At 55.2% G+C, this 18,092-nt stretch overlaps 5 protein-coding genes across 6 annotated transcripts; 1 reads left to right on the top strand and 4 right to left on the bottom strand.

Annotated features, from left to right (window-relative positions):
* Positions 1–820: 820 nt before the first annotated feature.
* On the top strand, positions 821–1,897 carry IUM83_02588 (bZIP transcription factor 1; the record flags this gene model as incomplete). Its single annotated transcript, XM_067926518.1, has 1 exon — positions 821–1,897. One exon carries the CDS (start codon positions 821–823, stop codon positions 1,895–1,897), a length of 1,077 nt encoding a protein of 358 aa, XP_067796380.1.
* Positions 1,898–2,216: 319 nt separating this feature from the next.
* IUM83_02587 (Glycine cleavage system T protein) lies at positions 2,217–3,419 on the bottom strand (the record flags this gene model as incomplete). Of its 2 annotated transcripts, none has more annotated exons than XM_067926516.1 (1): positions 2,217–3,419. In XM_067926516.1, the coding sequence occupies one exon, from the start codon at positions 3,417–3,419 to the stop codon at positions 2,217–2,219; it is 1,203 nt and encodes a 400-aa protein (XP_067796562.1). The 2 variants fall into 2 exon arrangements, with proteins under 2 accessions (XP_067796562.1, XP_067796561.1); XM_067926517.1 differs by having other exon boundaries at positions 2,217–2,570.
* A 303-nt stretch (positions 3,420–3,722) lies between these two features.
* Positions 3,723–11,112, bottom strand: IUM83_02586 (Voltage-gated Ion Channel (VIC) Superfamily; the record flags this gene model as incomplete). The annotated part of the gene is made up of 3 exons (XM_067926515.1): positions 3,723–7,559; positions 7,630–7,890; positions 7,954–11,112. The coding sequence occupies 3 exons, from the start codon at positions 11,110–11,112 to the stop codon at positions 3,723–3,725; spliced, it is 7,257 nt and encodes a 2,418-aa protein (XP_067796780.1).
* An 897-nt stretch (positions 11,113–12,009) lies between these two features.
* IUM83_02585 (uncharacterized protein) lies at positions 12,010–13,621 on the bottom strand (the record flags this gene model as incomplete). The annotated part of the gene is made up of 3 exons (XM_067926514.1): positions 12,010–12,059; positions 12,133–12,632; positions 13,020–13,621. 3 exons carry the CDS (start codon positions 13,619–13,621, stop codon positions 12,010–12,012), a joined length of 1,152 nt encoding a protein of 383 aa, XP_067796381.1.
* A 2,564-nt stretch (positions 13,622–16,185) lies between these two features.
* On the bottom strand, positions 16,186–18,071 carry IUM83_02584 (uncharacterized protein; the record flags this gene model as incomplete). Its single annotated transcript, XM_067926513.1, has 3 exons — positions 16,186–16,226; positions 16,298–16,485; positions 17,227–18,071. The coding sequence occupies 3 exons, from the start codon at positions 18,069–18,071 to the stop codon at positions 16,186–16,188; spliced, it is 1,074 nt and encodes a 357-aa protein (XP_067796382.1).
* Positions 18,072–18,092: the final 21 nt, after the last annotated feature.

Genomic DNA, 18,092 nt, shown 5'->3' with positions numbered 1-18,092 from the left:
CCTTACTGGCGAAGGTTCGCTGAGGCCCGGAGGTCCACAGCGGCGGCGCAACTGAGTTGTGGGAGACCAGTGCACGTGAGCGCTGACGGAGCCCTGCAACATGAATTCCGCGTGAGTTTTGGTCTGCGTTGGGGACGTTTACTGGAGGAGGTCAGATGTCCCGCTGAGTAGGCGTGACGCGTTTTAGCATCCAATCACAGTGGTCTGAAGCGGCTATGCGCCGTTTAGGCGAAAAACTGTAATTTAAGGTAAATTACAGTAAAGGACCGACACTGGTGGTGAATTTTGACTGCATTGCGTCGATACCGACCTCTGCTCTATACTTTTAAGTAGTCGGTAAGTACGAGCTCTAAAGCTGCGAAGCAAATGGTGGTAGGTAGTCCATCAACAGCTATGATATCACCTGTGCTCTTTTCGGCGCCTCCCTTCCTCGTTGGATATATTCAACAGCAGTCCTTGAAAGATACTCGTCCTTGCTTATAGTACTTCTTCTCACTGCCAGTTTTTACCCCGTAATACATGTACACTGCAATTGTCGATCCTTCACTGAAATACTGCCGTGTACTACAGGATTTTGACATATTCAATCGGGTGGGGTGCATTCACACCACCACCAAACGTCTTCCCGCACCATCACGAAATCTTCCCACCCACTTCAAACCCCCAAGTCCCCTGATCAACTTCCAGCAAATTACGTCCCTAGCCCTGTCGAACTGGCGAGACGAAATTTCCGATCACTCACCGGAAACCGAAGGCCATTTCCACACCTTCTCGAGACCGAGCACTTGCTATTGCCATTGCCATTGCCATTGCGCCGCCCATGCCCGCGCTCGCCATGGCGCTGCACGAAGAGAAGCCGCCGCCGCCGCTGCCGCCATCTGAGCTTCTTCCCGCAGCCTCCGCGCCCGCCAAGAACACGCGCAGCGCCACGGGCAAACAGCCGGCCAAGAAGGCGCCCAGCGCCCAAGCAGCAACAGCAGCAGCCGCTGAAGACCCGCCCAAGGAGAAGCCGCGCCGCGGCCGCCGCCGCCTGCTGCAGGACGAGGAGCAGCGCAAGGCGCGCCGCAAAGTGCAGTGCAAGCTGAACCAGCGGCGGTACCGCGCGAGGCAGCGCGGGCTCATCAGCACGCTGTCGCTGGAGACGGAGGGGCTGGGCGACCACCTGCAGGGCCTGCGCGACTACCGCGACTTCCTGCGCGACTACTACGTGCCGGCGCGCTCGCTCTCGGCCTGGGACGACCCGCGGCCCGTGCTGGTGGCCAGCCACTTCCTGCGCGCCTTCCGCGCGGGCTTCGCGCTGCACTCGACCGAGTCCAGCGCGCTGCAGGAGAGCTTCGTGCGCCTCGTGTGCGCGCCCGACGTCATCGCACAGGGCGCCGCCAGCGACGGCGTGGACGCGCTGCTGCTGCAGCTCCAGAGGTACACGTCGTACCACGGCACGTTCGAGCTTCGGCCGGCCAGCGTCAAGCTCGTGCACGCGCCGACGCAGGCGATGGACGCACAGGCCGCCGAGCACAAGCTCAGCTGGGTCGTGGAGGCGCGCGGCTCCGTGAGCCTCCGCATCTCCAGAGACACGCTCATGCTCGTGTACCCGCACGTGCTGCGGCACCACGACGACCTGGCGCAGCGCGTCGTGGGGCAGACCATCGAGCCGGAGTTCACAGCGGTCTTCCACTTCGACCCGCACGCGAAGGTGACGAAGCTGGACCAGCACGTCGACTTTGCCGGCGCCTTCCTCCGGCTGCTGGGCAGCGTGCAAGACGTGGCCACGCTGCTGGGGCGCGCGTTAATATCGCCCCTCTCCGAGCTGGGCTTGGATCCGCAGGGGACCACGACCGAGTCGGCGCTCACGCGAGGCGGCAGCAAACAACTCAGCCTCAAGTTTATTCTCCTGTAGAGAGCGAGGTACGTACACCGGCAGCTTCGCAGAGGGAAGGAGAGGTCGGGGGCGCGCGTAGAGTGAACGATAACTGTGAAGTATTTAGTAAGAGCAGAGCAGTGCAAGGTCGTTGCTGTGACCAAAGCAGGAGAAGCTAGGCCCTCCAGACGACAAGACACAACGAATATTAGTCGATTCCGGCGTTCGAAGATGTCGTGAACGGAGTATATGCTGTGCGACTGCATTGGCATGGTATTTGCGCCTCCCTACCTGCGTCTTCACCTCCAGGTCTGCCGACCAGCAGTGCCAGAGGAGAGAAGCTGGGCGACGGACGTGCTTACTCCTTCTTGTAGTAGTTGGCCGGCACGAACGGCATCTTGGTGATCACGGCCTTCTGCGTTTTCTTGCGGGCCTTGACGTGCAGCTCCGTGCCGAGCTTGCCGACGCTCTTGTCCACGTAGGCCATGCCGATGGCCTTCTTGAGCGACGGGCTGAAGGTGCCGCTGGTCACGTGGCCCACGACGTTGTCCTGGGCGTCGTAGAGCTCGGCGCCCTCGCGCGCGGCCGCGCCCTCCACCACGAAGCCCACGCGCTTCTTGGTGGCGCTCTTGTTCTTGAGCTGGTCCATGATGATGGCGTGGCCGGGGAAGCCGCCCTCCTCGCGGCGGCGCTTGCCGATGGTCCAGGCCAGCGTGGCCTCGATGGGCGTGATCTCGGGCGTGATGTCGTGGCCGTGCAGACACAGCCCGGCCTCGAGGCGCAGGCTGTCGCGGGCGCCGAGCCCGGCCTCCAGCACGCGCTCGTCCGCCAGGAGCGCGCGCGCGAAGGTCTCCGAGTCCTTGCTGAGCATCGAGATCTCGAAGCCGTCCTCGCCCGTGTAGCCGCAGCGCGTGAGGATCACGTCGAGCTGCTGGCCGCTCGGGAGCGTGAGCGGCGTGAGCACGCCGTGCATGAACTCGAGGTCTGTGAGGCTCACGTTGGGCTTGAGCGCCTCGACGACGGCCGCGGCGCCGGGGCCCTGCAGCGCCACGAGCGCGCGGTCCTGGATGCGCTCGAGGCGCGCGTCGCCCTGGAAGCGCTCGAGCAGGCGCTGCATGTGCGCCACGTCTGCGTCCTGGTTGCCGGCGTTCACCACCACGTACGCGTGGTCGTCGTAGCGGCTGATGACGCAGTCGTCCAGGATGCCGCCCCGGTCGTTCGTGATGAGGCTCAGCTTGGCCTCGCCGCTGCCCAGCGCCTGCAGGTCGCCCACCACGACGCTCTCCAGGAAGCGCAGGCGGTCGGCGCCCGTCACGCGCAGCTGGCCCATGTGCGAGACGTCGAACAGCGACGCGCAGCCGGCCTCGCGCGTGTGCAGGTGCGACTGCAGCACGCCGGCCGCGTACTGCACGGGCATGGCGTAGCCCGCGAACGGCACCATCTTGCCGCCCAGCGCCACGTGCAGGTCGTGCAGCGGCGTCTTCTTCAGCGAAGCAGAGGCCGCGGACGACGCGAAGCCGCGGCGCAGCGCGGCGCGGGCGATGGAGGCGGACGGCGTCATGGAGGAGGAGGTGAGTGGAGGAGTGAGTGGCTGTAGCTTTTGGATCGGCCAGTTGAAGATCGAAATGATTACTGCATTTGGGGAAAGGGAAGCGGTTGTGTATGGTGCAGTCATTTCGGTTGTTTACAAGAGATTGGATGACCGAAATGACTGCATTGTTTGGGTGCCTCTGGTGTGAGCCAATCAGCGAGCGGTGATGTGCGGCACGTCATGTTTTGGGGCGCGAAACCAGTCCATGGCTACAGTGGGCTGCGACATGGCTCCAGTGATCAGGACGTGACATGGCTACATACATGCACATGTTCACTTGAGGCTCTTGGCCTTGCGGATGATCTCGTCCACGAGCACCCAGTTGGCGCGCTCCATGCGCGCGACGATGTCGATGATGGAGCGGAAGCGCGACTCGCCGGTCTGCAGCACCGTGCTCACGATGACCCACTCGCGGCGGTTCTGCTCGCGGTACTCCGGGTAGTCGGCCAGCAGGCGCTCGTACGTGGCCCACTCGAGCACGTAGAGCAGCGAGACGCCCAGCGACGAGCACGTGGCCGAGCGCGGGATGCCGTAGAGCAGCGACAGCTCGCCGAAGAAGTCGCCCTCGTGCTTCACCAGCTCGAAGCCGGGGCCCTGCACCAGCACCTTGCCCTTGGCGATGAAGTACATGCTGCGGTCCACGTCGCCCTTGCGCACCACGGCCTCGGCGGGCGAGCAGATGACGTGCTGGAGGCACGTGAGCAGCGAGCGCAGGAAGCTCTCGTCGCAGCTCTTGAGGATCGACACGCGGTTGGCGAAGTCCCGCAGCGTGTACTGGAAGATGTCCTCCACCAGCAGCGACGACAGCCCGCGCACGCCCTCCAGGTCGTCGTGGCCCTGGTACTTCAGCCACGTGTTGGTGTAGTAGAGCCGCAGCCGCTGGCGTACGTCGCGCGGGACGTCGTTGTTCCGCAGGAAGTGGTAGAGCTCCAGCAGGTTCTGCTCGAACAGCATCTTGTGCTTGTACTCGGCCTCGATGAGCTGGCCCTGCGCGCCCACGAGCACGCCGAAGAGGAGGATGCAGACCACGATGAAGGCGATCTCCGCCACGGTCTCCACCACGTTCATGCTCACCACGTCGCCGTAGAACACGGTGGTGATGGACCCGATGGCGAAGTGCAGCGAGCGCAGGTAGCGCCGCGACGTCGGGATCTCGCTCAGCGACCCGAAGCTGTCCACGGGCAGCATCTTGTACGTCGACAGCCACGAGTCGTCGTACATTTCGTACGCGTGCAGCCCCAAGCGGTACCAGAGGCAGGCGATCCAGTGGCCGGACAGCACGTACACGCACACGGTGCGGAAGAACCGCAGGCGACTCTCGCTGAACGGCAGGTTGAGGTCTGCGCCCAGGAACTGGGTCAGCCGCTCGCTCGCTTCGATCGCCTCCAGAATGCGCGGCAATTTGTTGAGCTGCAAGAGCGTCAGGTAGAACCAGCGGTTGTCCGCCATCGTCGACGACGACAGCGGAGGCAAGTACAGCAACAAGTCCAACGGGATCGAGGTCGCGACATCCAGCCAAAAATGTGTCTGCTGCCGCCACCAACGTCGAGATTTCTTCGCCGTTCTCCGCAGCGGCATCACAGCAGTACTCAGTGCACGCAAACTACCTGCAGACGAAAGGGACGGCTGCGTGACAGTCTCTGTCTTGGCCGCGACGGGGATTTCAGCACTACCCCCAGCACTCAGACGAAGCACACGCCGGAACGCGGAGTGTTTGATCGCGAAGTCGGCGATGCAGATCACGTCGATGCACAGCACTATGCGTTCCCAATGGTTGAGTGTGGTGTCGCTTTCCGTTAGATCGCCGTGGATTTTCTTCATATCCGAGGCGAAACACACGAAGAACGGGATGGTCACGGCGTAGAACAGGCCTACGTACACGATGATCCACTCCCAAAATCGGTAGCAGCGCGAAAGCAGGTTGATGAAATCCTCGGCCTTGGTGGAAGTGCTGCTTGTGCTAGCCTCAGGCATGAGCGAGTTGGGAGACGAAGCACCCCCGTTGGCGTTGGATTCTTGGAAGAACGAGACTCCGCGAACGTGAGGAGACCCCATGCCATTCACGCTTGAGCGTGACGAGGACAAGTTGTTGTACCACTCGAAGCGCTGCATTTGCTGGTTATACCAGTCTTGCCACCGGTCTCGACGCTTGATCCACGACAGGTAGACCCTGAAAAGCGAGGAGAACTCGGACTGGCGACAGCGTTGTAGAAGCTCAAATCCAAGGTTGAGCTTGCTTTCGGACTCTTTCGCGTTGGAATCTCGCAGCTCTTCACGAATCATGTGGCTGAAGTGCCGATCGAAAAGCGGCAACGACTGACTGCGCTTCAGCTTCCGCTGGCGACGATGAGCCCGTGCTGCTCCGGATGGCTGCATCGATAGTCCGAAAGACTGGTGAATGTCGTGACCTTGGCCATGTTGCATTGCCACACTACCGCGTGGTTGGAACTTCCGTCGAAGACCACGTTGGCTTGGACGGTTGCGAGACTCGTAGTTCGCCAAAAAGCGCATTCCGTCCGTCGTGACCGAGGTGCGCGTGGTGCGTCGAGGTCCCGCACCAGGCATCATTGCGCCGCAGAACGTCTTACGAGACACACGGATGTTTCGAGCAGCTTTCGAGGCTGTAGGAGCGCTCTCCTCTTCGTTCCGTGCGGTTGCGTGGGGCAAAGTGGAAATTTGTTGAGTTAGTGGCTGCATCTGAATCAACTGCTTCTGCGGCGGAGGTCGAGCTTTCTCGATGACTTCGCCAGTATATGCGTCGGCCATGAACAGGGAGACCTTGTAGCGACGCCAGCACTCCTCTTCCATCTCGACCAGCTGGTCGTCGCGATAGTATTCACGCATGCTGCGACTGACGGGGTTGATCTGGACCGAGGTGCCGTTTTTGAAGGATTTGGATTTGACCAGGGCCAGACCGGCGGATCCATTCCTTGCCGTGTGCCATGAAAAGAGACTGCGACTATCCATCTTGGAGTTCCCCAGTAGATGACGGCCCCCATTCTCCGGTGCGTCCGAGTTATCGGCGTAGACTTTCCCGAGCTTTGTCGACTTCCGTCCCCCGGGAAGAAAATGGTCCCTGATCCAGTGCAGCACCAGCGCCAATGAACTTGGTGTATCGCTTCCAGGATCAATAGATGTCGCGCTGCCACCGTAGCCCGCTGTCTTCCGTAGAAGTTGACGCACCCGCTTCTCTTCGAGGACCGTGGACGAAACGTATCGGAGTGGGTCGTCAACAGTTGGAGTCTGATGAACGTGCGATTTCGTACTGAGACTACGAAGCTCCTCGATGAGCTTCGGCTTCTGGGTAATCGTGCCATCGGAACAGCCGGACTTGATGTCCTTGACGATTTCCACTGTCATAATGTTGTACCCCTTGAGGCAATACTGGACCCACTCCACTAACGCGCGTTCGGTTGCTTCAGCCTCTTCACGTGGACATGATGCGAGCAGTTCTTCCCAAGCACGTCGACCTAGTACTAAAATCTCACTGCACGTTGTAGCCTGCACGGACGCAATTCGCCGCTGACCTCGCAGGAAAAATGCTACCTCTCCGAAGAGACTGCCTGCAGTGAGGGTAGCCACGGCCGTGCCTGTGGACTTCCAGAACACCATACCTGTTCCTCCCTTGACAATATAAAGTTTGTGTCCCAGGTCGCCTTCCACTATAACAGTGTCTCCGGGAATGTAAAGCTCAGATTTCAACCGGACGGCCAACCCGTTGATCTGCGTTTGGTTCAAGAATGGAGCGATGCAAAGGTTTTCCAGTGTATCGCCGTGGAGGTCCATCATCAACTGCACACGCAGATTTGGCGACAAATCGCTGAATGTAGCGTAGATATCCATGCCCTTGAGGTATTGGTGCTGGAATTTTAGGTAATGCAGGACACGCGTTCGAATGCTTGCCGGAAGCTCGTGATCCTTGGCAAACTGATCAAAGTGCGCCTCGCGCTCCTTGAGCTCCTTCTTGGTCTTATCCATCTCTAGAATGAGCTCAGAGAGCTCTCCAACGATGTGACCCACGATAAACGCGCAGCACAAGCAGGTAAATGTGGCCCAAAGCGTGCCGGGCATACTCAGCGGAACAATCTCTCTGGATCCGACAAGGGTCAGCTATAGATTTTCATTAAACACATATGTTAGTGGATAGAGTACCAGTACTGAAATGGGGACTTAGACTTACCGTGGTCAAGGCCCAGTAAAAGGCGCGTAGGTACAATACGCCAACAGATTCGTTCTCCATTTGGACAATTGGGTCGTGGTGGGTCCAGCTTTTGGGATTGTGGTCCGTGTGGCAGATGAGGTAGAACACACAGGCAGCCAAATGACCGGCATAAAGTAGAATCAGCACGAGCTTGATCGGACCAAGGTAGGCGGAGATGTTCCCACCGGAGGAGAAACGCTGCTGTAGACGCATGATAAGCGAGTCGATAGTTTCAGGAACCTGGTGAAGTCGAAGCAGACGCGGTAGTCGGCAAAAACTCATCGCGATAAAGCTACTTCCGACGTAGTACAGAGGAAGGCTACTCAGAAGATCACCCCGTAATTCATGCCCCGTGTAGTTCTGGCTCTTCTCGTCGCGAGACAGCAGGTTGCTCAAGCCAACACCTTCGCACTCGAAGTAGTAAAGCTTGAGATAGATGTCGGCGAGAAGCAACACATCCCCGATGAAGTCAGAAGCTACAAGCCCAAGACGTATTCCGCTTAAAGGGTGCGCTAGGAATCCAATTCGAAAGGTGACCTGAAAGGCGTTGTAGATATCCAGCGTCAACACGACAAGATCCCAGTACAGTCGAAGCCGCATCTTGATGCGTTGTTGCCCCCAATTCTCCTTCTCCTCGAACATACTCGTGCATTGTTCAGTGAACTTTGATAGGGTTGACCGCGACTTGATGTTATCGATGACTGCCTCTAACGTCAACGTGTCGAAAATGTGCTGCTGCGTCGCCTCCATTTGCAGCGACTCCATCTCTTTCGGAAAGTACCGCTCAATTTTCGAGACGAACGCCTTATAAGTGATAACCGAAGCATCCACGACAGTCGCAGCGACGACTGTGGTGCTGAAACTTTTCTGCAGTAGCAGTTCACATACGCCGAAGCAATCACCAGCGGAAAGGGCCCCTACCGGCACAGATCCTACGCGTTTGCTGTAGATATTAGCTCTGCCGCTCACAACAACGTACATTTGCTCGCAAAGCGTTCCCTCCGCAAAGAACGGGTCGCCACGCTGGAATAAATGGCGCCGGAAGAGCCCCGTGAGCTCGTAAAGCATACGCTCGTTGTGAGCGTCGATAAAAAGAGGAACCTTTCGCACAGACTCAGCGTGTAGAATGCTGGAGATGCGGTGACGCAGTTGACTAGGCAAGCCGTCGAGTAGCTGGACCTCGGACGTCACCTTCTGCACGTACAGTTGCTGGTGATAAAATTGTCGGATACGCGCACGAACACTCTCGGATATGCGGAAGTGGCCAAGCGTGACGTTCACGCAGTTCATCTTCTCTGAATGGTGGCGGCTACTTGCCGTGAAGTTGGAAATGATGTTTGACATGGCTCCAACAACTCCGTAGTTGATGATGCCGCCAATAAATACCCACAAAGCTGCGAAATAGCTTTCAAACGTTGAGAAAGCGACGATATCTCCATACCCAACCGTTGTGAGAGCCACGATGGCCCAGTAGATCGAGCGTACATACGCCATTTTCACGGTATAAATCGACTCGGTGTCTTGCACCTTGAAAGTCGTGCCGATTTGACCGTATGCGTCGTACAATGTCCAAGAGCAGTTTCCAAACAAACCAGCGTCTCGAAGGCATCGGTCGCGGGTAACTTCTTCCTCAATGGGCTCAAATTCACGCTCCAAGACACTGAGACGGGCCATGAGAAACCAAAGACACCCTGCTGCGTGGAGTGTCAGTGTCACATACAGCAGCATAGTACCTGCTTGCTGCATTTTCGATGAAAGACCGCGGATATGAGAGAACTCCTGGATTGTTTGCTGCAAATAGCGCCCTCGAAGGAGACGCACAAGTCTCGTAAGATGAAGCCACATGGTCCACCCGCTGCCGCGACGAACTACGAACTCCACCACCAGCGGCACAGGTACAATCGCCAGCAGATCGATCCACATCCCATTTTCCCGATACAGGTCAAAAATGTAACTCGAATCATTCACAGTAATGAGCGCAAGCTGGTCAACGTACGCAAAGAATTGTGCTCGTAACACGAAATCCATCACGAAAAATACCTCAACGAGGACGGACACCATGGACTGCACCGAGTACGGCGATTTATTGCCAAACGGAAACGTGTCTGCGTCGAAGACGCAGTACAGCGGCACTTCGAAGACTACGAAAATGAGGGAGAACAAGCGCGCGTGCTCCCACCACTTGCGGAAGGTGGAGCCGGGCATTCGCCACGGGATCTTCTTCTGTGCGATTCCACGCGCGTCGCTGCTGAAATTCAAGCTGTGTCGACCAGTGCTAATCTGACTCATGTTCGCAGCCATGCTCTCTGCAGAGCGCCCCAGCATTCGTTTCATCTTCTGTTCTTGTTGATCATGACGCGCATGCATTAACCGCATGTCCTCCAAGTGTTGCTGCACATTCTCGCGATAAAAAATCTTTAAGGTTTTGTAGAACGAACGTTGTGGGAGTTTGTACAGGTCGCAAAAGGTTTGTGCCCGGGCTCTCTCGTCTGACTGGCCAGGAAAGAGTAGACATCCCTCAGCAAAATGATCTCCAGTCTTGGCAAGATGTATCTGGGGATGGCTAGGACCGTCGAGCTGAACGCTACCACGTAGCACAAAGTACATTCCGTCCGGTAGTTTTTCAATGATCCAGTCCTTGGGAGAGTAGACGCAGTACTCCATCCGCAACGCCAAAGTGTTGATGAACTCGATGCTTTCTTTGGCCAAAAATGCCACGTTCTGGATGCGGTGCGCCTTGAGAACACTGTAAACACTAACGCGCAAATGTCCTGGTAATCGTTCGATAGCTTCGTCGTGGTGTAGCGCATGGTGCGTGACCCACGCGTTTTTGTAGTAGGTTAGCACTCCTTCTTGTACACTTTCGGGGAAATGCCGCACCTGCATGTACTCCTTCGCGCTGTCCACATGCGCCATGAACTCCTGCATTCGAGCGTTCCGGTATCGGAAGATAAAGAGAAAAGTGGCGAGCGCCGCAGTGCTGAAGATGGCGCCGACGATCTGGGCGAAAATCGCGTAAACGGTCTCAGCATTTGTAGTTGCTGCCACGTCGTAGAAACCCGCGGTCACCACCGAGCGTGCGGCCCAATATATTGCTCGTCCGTATTGCCTCGCCAGGCCCGTGCCAACTAAATAATCCTCAATGGCCCAGCAAGTGTATCCTGACCCGTTCCCCGTCGGCGAAATGCCAGCGATGCCCTCCGGAATGCCGTCTTCACCCGCCCCTGGGATCGTTGAGAAGACTATCAGAGCCTTAGAGCACAGCATGAAGTCGATGCCGCACTCGAAATGTGCGACGGCCATGTATCCGCACGCTATCCAGTGACACCACGCGACACCTAGAACGACTGTGTTGAACAGCACCGCGTTGCCCGTATACTCCAGCACCTGCACAAGGACCGAGCCTGTGTACAATCTCTTGAGCTCGCGGAAACAGCCCGGCACGCGATACAGTCGCAGCATCTTGAGTATTCGCAATAGGTGCAACGAGTTTGGTCCCAAGGGTATCGACAATAGTTCTAGAGGTATCATCGACGTCAATTCCAACAACACCGGCTTGTCGATGCTGTGGCGTTTGTGACTCAATGGGATAATGGTATTCAATGACCACGCTACCAGCATCGAGTCGCGCATTCGGGAGAGTAATGACGGCTTCCTCTCGGCAGGCTTAGAAGTGTGGGTACCTCGCTGCCGTCTTGCTCCAATAGCCCCAGTAGCGTCGGCTGCGACCGCTGCCTGCTCCCTCCGTTGAGACGCATAGATATCCAGTAAACTAGCAAAGCCTGCAGCGTCTGTAAGCACATCTAGCACTGTAAATATGGTGAGGTCGATGGTCCATCCTGTTTTCCAGCCGTGAGGCGCGTACGGGTCGAACAGGAAACCAATTCGCAGCGGGACCGACACGAAGACGTAGAATAATTCGATTATGACCATCCCCAGGAACAGCATCCGCCGTCTGCGGCGGTAGAATCGTAGTAATCGTCCGACGGGGCCTCTCCATTCGGGCTGCTGCTGTCTCGGGTCGCCGCCCGAGGGGGCTGCTACGGAAACTCGGTCTCGAAGCGTTGATAGTCTCGTCATTCAGCCCCAGCTCGGTTCAACAGAGTGAGCTTCACAATTCTATGAAGGCGTCACGAGACGTTCGGCCATCGCCAGAGTCCTTGAAATACTACGTGTTAGTTTTTAGTGGGTGGTTACTACGTGCATTTGGCGACTAAATCGAGGCCACATGAGATGATGGTTTCGAGTGCTAACTGTGATGCTGAGGGGTGGTGACGATGCAAAGAGTCGGAGCGAATAGGTAACTACTTCAACATGTACGTGAATGTTTGAGCGCTTAAACCGCAGGCTATACTCTTTTCACTGAACTCGGCCAGTTATCCACGCAAACTTGAAAGAATAGTCGGCTCCTACCCGTGGCGCAAAACACAGTTAGAATACCCTAGCAATGCACGCAGTGAATGCCACGTGAAGCGGACTCACCGAAGTGGACGACGCGACAAGCCAGCGTCACCAGCATCCAGAGCAGCAACTTCCCCTGTACCAGCGCCATTTGCGTTTCCAGCACGAACGCCAAGTTGTACAGGATCGTCATGCCGCAGTTGCGCCGAATCAACAGCACCAGCAGCACGAATGACCCCACCTGTAGCAACCCAAAGAGGAACACCACTCGAGCCGTGTATTCGACGTTCTGGCGGTTGACATTCCTCAATTCCGTGTGATACTCGGCATTGGGCAGCTGTACCATGTACAACATGTAGGTGCAGTAGAATAGAGGGACGAACGCCTCCAGATAAGCCGTCAGCACGAGGCACTCCGTGGTGTAGAGAACACCGAGCGTCTCACGAAGGATGTTCGAATGCTCAATCAAGTCGGTAGGAATCCCGTTGGGGCCTCCAGCTACGCGGCCTTGCCTTCGTTTTGGGGCTGCACTCGTAGGTTGAATAGCTGCCAGTTTTCGGCTTGAAGCCAGCTTCGAGATACTGCTCGAAAAGGAGGAAAAGGTCATGCTTGTGAGTTTCCGTGTGCCTGACATCGCGCTTCTGGCGCTAGACCACCAGTAGATTCGCGCGGGATCAACAGTTGAAGTGCCTGGAATTTTTTCAAGCTTGTAAAGAAGCTGTAGATCTCTTCGATCTAGTTTGTGCCGAAAGCATGAATGCACACGGACTCCGCTACGATATTGAGTTTGGAGTGTGCTAGGACTGTGACACATCGAGGTTAAAGCGCTCAACACGGTTTCATTTTCTAGAGTCCCAGTCGCTTCTTGCAACCTTGGCAAAATCGTTGCTGTCCGATGGTGCATTCCGACTAGTACAGTCACAGTTTGAGCGAAGTCTGTAGCAATGAAGGTCAGCATCGCGTGCAACGTTGACGCGCTTTCCATGCATGTGGCCAGGTACAGTGCATTGTAGAAATCCACCGTAAAAATGACCGTCTCCGGGGTCAAGTCTTCCAGGTGGTACGTAAAGTGTAATACCACGTTCTTGGCGACAATTTTGATCACTGGTAACAGGAGGATCACCGGTAGAACGTATTCAGTAGTGGATACCTTCCGGAACAGGAGCTGGTAGATTGGATACAGCACGCCCATGATCTTCTGAGTGGCAATGAAGCAGACGTACTTGGTGAGCTTTCTGCTTTTCCCGAGAATGCAGTAGAGTAAGATGAGGAGTGGCACGTAGAAAGCTGGAGTCATGGTGATGTAGAAAAATGGGATAGGGAACACGAGATTCGCTGCCGTAACCATGCCGACGCCGGTGTAGATGCCCGAGATGCCCAGCACGAAGCACATGAGCCGCCGGGACGAATGCACAAAATCGTCGACCATGTACTTGCCTTGGATGAGGTATGCGTGAGAAACAGCGGCTGCCAGCATGAATACGCGAAACCAGAAGCCATAATTACGATCCCAACCTGCTTCTGGCTCCTGAAGCGGCAAGAGCTCCTGTAGCGTGACCAGAGACACCATCGGCAACGGGGTCCCCACACAGACTAAAATCACGCGAAGCAACGAGGTAGTGCGAGTGTACTTGTCGAGGGCTAGTACGCGCTCGACAGAGTATTTTCCGCCATGGTAGCTGATTTGAAGCGAAGACCACAGGCGTACGATACAATTGAAAACTGAGCGAATTCGATCACAAATGGTTTTCGGGACTGGAACATACCCACTTCGAAGTCTGGCATCTTCCAGCGACGGGTAAATCATCAACACAGCTTGGACTGAAACAAAATCCTGTGCCGTACACGCCAACTGGACGAGGAAAGTCGTCGGCCAGTGAGACATGTACTGAAGACAGAAGACAGCTATTCCTGACAAAAGTGCAGGAGCGTTATGCCTTCCAAAATACTTTCTGCTTACCACACATCTTGTCCCCTAAACGAGTATTGTGAGTTGTCGACCATCTTCAAATCTTAGCACGGTGATTGTACGAAGTAATTAAAATTAAAATGTACACGGCGTGCAAGACACTTGCCGACAGTATATTGTAATGCCAAGAGATATGCCTCTCAAGATCAACTCTTTGAGATCCACGCGAACTTGAAGGAGTAATCAGCACCTAATCGAAAAAAATAGTTTGTTAGCGCTCTTCGGGATCTTGGTATTCACTTCGGACTTCACGTACCAAAGTGGACAACACGACAGGCTAGAGTCACGAGCAACCAAATCATCAGTTTCCCCTGCACTAGTGGCATCTGTGTCTCCAGCACAAACGCAAGTTGGTAGACCACATTCATGCCGCATCTGCGGCGAATGAGTGCTGCAAAGAGGGAAAACGACACCACTTGCAACAGCCCGAAGAAAAATACAACTGTTGCAGAGTGGTTAACATTCTGTCGAGTGACATTCTTCAGCTCCGTGTGGTATTTGGCATTTGGTAAATGCACCATCATCAGCATGTAGTTGCCGTATAGTAGAGGGATGAGTGCTTCTAGGTACGCCGTTAGTACGAGACACTCCATAGTGTACATCATCGCGAGTGTTTCTCGAAGAATGGTAGGATGCTGCGTCCGGTTGATCGATAGGATTCGTGATGCTCCTCGCGAGTTAGTATCTTCACTTGGCTGTGGTCGCACTGATCTTCGTTTGATCGACTCTGTCGGATGAACTACAGTCGATGTGCGTCTAGCAAAATATAGTTGGAACTTTCTCAAGGGGAAATTGAGGTCTTTCCTGGCAATTGGGCTTCTTGAATTCGTTGACCTGCTGTGAAATGAGCGCGATACTTCTGCTGCTGATTTATCTAGCATGAAAAGAAGGGAGCTGTCTGCTGGAGTTAGGCGATACTGGAGGCAGGAGCGCACACGCACATTCCTGTTAATTTGGGCTTCAAATTTGTCTGGATCCCGGCACAACAGACAGAGCGTCTCCAACAAAGTTTCACCTGAGTAAGCACTGGTAGCTTGGTGCAGTCTGCTCAAGATCGTTGCCGTTCGCCGGTGCATCTTCAGCAACACCAAGGCAGTTTGCGTGACATCGGTGCTTATGAGGATTGCCATCGTCTTGAGCGTTGAAGCGCTCTCCATAAATGAGACTAAGTAGAGCGCGTTAAAAAAATCGACAGTGAAAATTACAGCTTCGGGGGTCAAATCTTCCCGGTGCTTTGTGATACGTAGAACGGCATTCTTGGCGGTGATTTTAATGACAGGTTGGAGGAGCACCACTGGGAGGATGTACTGTGTGTTGGCCATCTTGTGGAACAGGATCTGGTAGACTGGGTAGACTATGCCCATGATTTTCTGAGCTGCTATGAATGCGATAATCGTTTTGCTTCTCTTTCGTAGAAGGTAAAACAGCAGCGTGAACAGCGGGACGTAGAACGAAGGGGTCATGGTGATGTAGAAGAACGGAATGGGGAACGCCAATTTCGCAGCGACCGCCATACTCGCAGATATATGAATTACGGAAAGCCCCGTCATAAATGCCGCGAGTTGCCATCTAGAAAGCGTGAAGGCTTCACTCATGTACGTTCCTTGAACGAGAAATGTGTTTGCCGTGACAGCCGACATCAGTAGGAGGCGCACCCAGAAGCCGTAGTTGACACTCCATCCACCAGCGGGATCTTGCAGAGGTAGACACTCTTGGAGGAACACAAGGATCACCATGGGGACTGGCGTCCCTATGCACACCAGTGTTGCGCGAAGCAGCGTTGTCGTCCGCGTATATTCGTCCAGAGCTAAGACACGCTCGATCGAGTATTTCCCGCCGTGGTAACTCAGTTGCAGCGATGTCCAGAGCTGGATGATCCGTGTGAACCCAGAGCGAAGACACGTACATGCGCAACAACAAATTTCCGCGGGCACGTCTTCATTGTTGAACCGCGTTGCTGAATCTACTTCAGACGCTGAACTCGCCATGAATTTACAGACTCAACGCAAAAGGTAGGTTGTACGACCTAGTAGGCTCACTAGCAATGCATAGTAACTCACTATTTCTGTCAACGAGACTGAAATAAGCAGCTGAGACTGAGCATACATTTTCCTCGCACACGTAATAACCGCTCTTCCTACTCGATCCAATCCTACGAGCTTGGATTAATTCTTTATCCAGGCAAACTTTAAAGTGAAGTCGACGCCTGCCACACATGCAAATATGCCAACAAGTCAAATTAAAGAAAGCAGAAGTCACTTGGGTCACAAAACGTACCGAAGTGAACCACTCGGAATGCCAGGATGATCAACATCCACATCATCACCTTGCACTGAACGAGAGCCACCTGGGTCTCCAGCACGAATGCGAGGTGGTAGAAAGCCTGCATGCCGTATTTCTCGTAAATCATCACTGCTAGAAGCGCGAACGACACGAACTCGAGCATCCCGAAGATGAACACAGGCCTGACCGTATTCTCAACGTTGGAGGTTGTGACACCGCTGAGCTCGGTGTGATAACGAGCACTCGGCAAATAGACCATCACTACCACAAAGTTCGCGTAGAATAGGGCGATGCTTGTGTGCAAGTATGACGCAAGCACGAGGCATTCGGACGTGAACAGAGCCTCCAGACCCTCTCGGAGGATATTTGAGCGACGATACATCAACGAGTTCCGACGAGAGCTTCTTCTTTCGCCTGATTGAGGATCTGTCGTTGGTAGTGGGGAAATGGGCTTGCGAGCCAGTGGAAAAGGCTGGATAACGGTTCGTCGTTGCCACCAACACACCCTCGCACATATTTGAGAGACACAAGTAGAATTGCTGGACGGAATCACGCGCAAAAGTGGTGAAAGGTAGACGCTTGACGTGCTTCGTGAGCTCGAGCGAGCAGCATATCTAGTCTGCCGAAGGGATTCCAAGCGCTGTAGAACCTGTTGATTTGCTGGGGTCAAAGTGTGGGGCAGGCAGGAGCGTATCCGAATCCCATTAAGATTTTGCTTGTCCATTTTCTCCGAGCTGCTGCATATTAAGCAGAGTAGTGTCACCATAGAAACCTTGCCGCTGGATACATCTGCCGCTCTGTGCGCTCGTGCTAACGTGGTGCGACTTCGCTGATGAAGCCCTGACAACATCGAGAGAGATTGCGACACATCAACAGCTATGATGATAGCCGCAGTCATCGTCGAGCGGGAGCTTTGCATGCACGTCGCCAAGTAGACGGCGTGAAAGAAATCCACACTCAAAATCACCGATTCCGGCAGCATATCTTCCTTTTGAACCAACGCGAGCGTGATGATATACTTCATGACAACTTTCATGATTGGAAGCAGCAAAATGACAGGGAGCTCGTAGTGCGTGTTCATTGCTGCGACGAAGAGGACTTCATAGATGGGATACGCTATAGGCATGAGCATTTGGGCGCAAATGAATTGTGCATGAATCTTCATTTCGTCTGAGCGCTTGAGCATATCGCGAACAGTTTTCCTTCCGATGATAGCGGTGAACCACACCGTCAGCAGCACGAAGAAGACTGGAATTGTCGACAAAGTGAAAAAAGGGATAGGAAAGCCCACCAGCGCCGCAATGCCCATCGAAACGAAAGTGTAGGTCAGCGCCTGGCAGATAAATAGCAGCACCAGGTGCCGTGACGTGAACAAAGCAGCGCCGAGAATGTATCTCGCGTGCATCGCAACTCCGACGCTCACGACGCCAGCGAGAATCCCCACGCGCATCCAAAATCCGTAGTTCACTCTCCACCCTGCGGCTGGGTCGTTGAGGGGTATCGATTCCTGGGAGATTACGAGGACAACCATCGGCACCAACGTTCCAGCCACTACCGTCATGACGCGCCACAACGAAGTCGTTCTCGTGTACTGCTCGAGAGCTAGCAACCGTTCGATCGAGCATCTGTGGCCTCGGTAGCTCACTTGCAGCGACCGCCAGCGTTGGAAGAGATTCGCAGTACCGGCGCGAAGTCGGCGAACACCGAGTCTTGCTGGGGTGACCAAGTCGTGCTTGAACGACAGATTGCTGGCCGATGGAACCACCATCTGAAGCTGGTGCTCCGACAA

The sequence above is a fragment of the Phytophthora cinnamomi genome, assembly GCF_018691715.1.
Source record: "Phytophthora cinnamomi strain GKB4 chromosome Unknown Contig16, whole genome shotgun sequence".
NCBI classification, from domain to species: domain Eukaryota; phylum Oomycota; class Peronosporomycetes; order Peronosporales; family Peronosporaceae; genus Phytophthora; species Phytophthora cinnamomi.
This window is presented reverse-complemented; position numbering and strand designations above follow the sequence as displayed.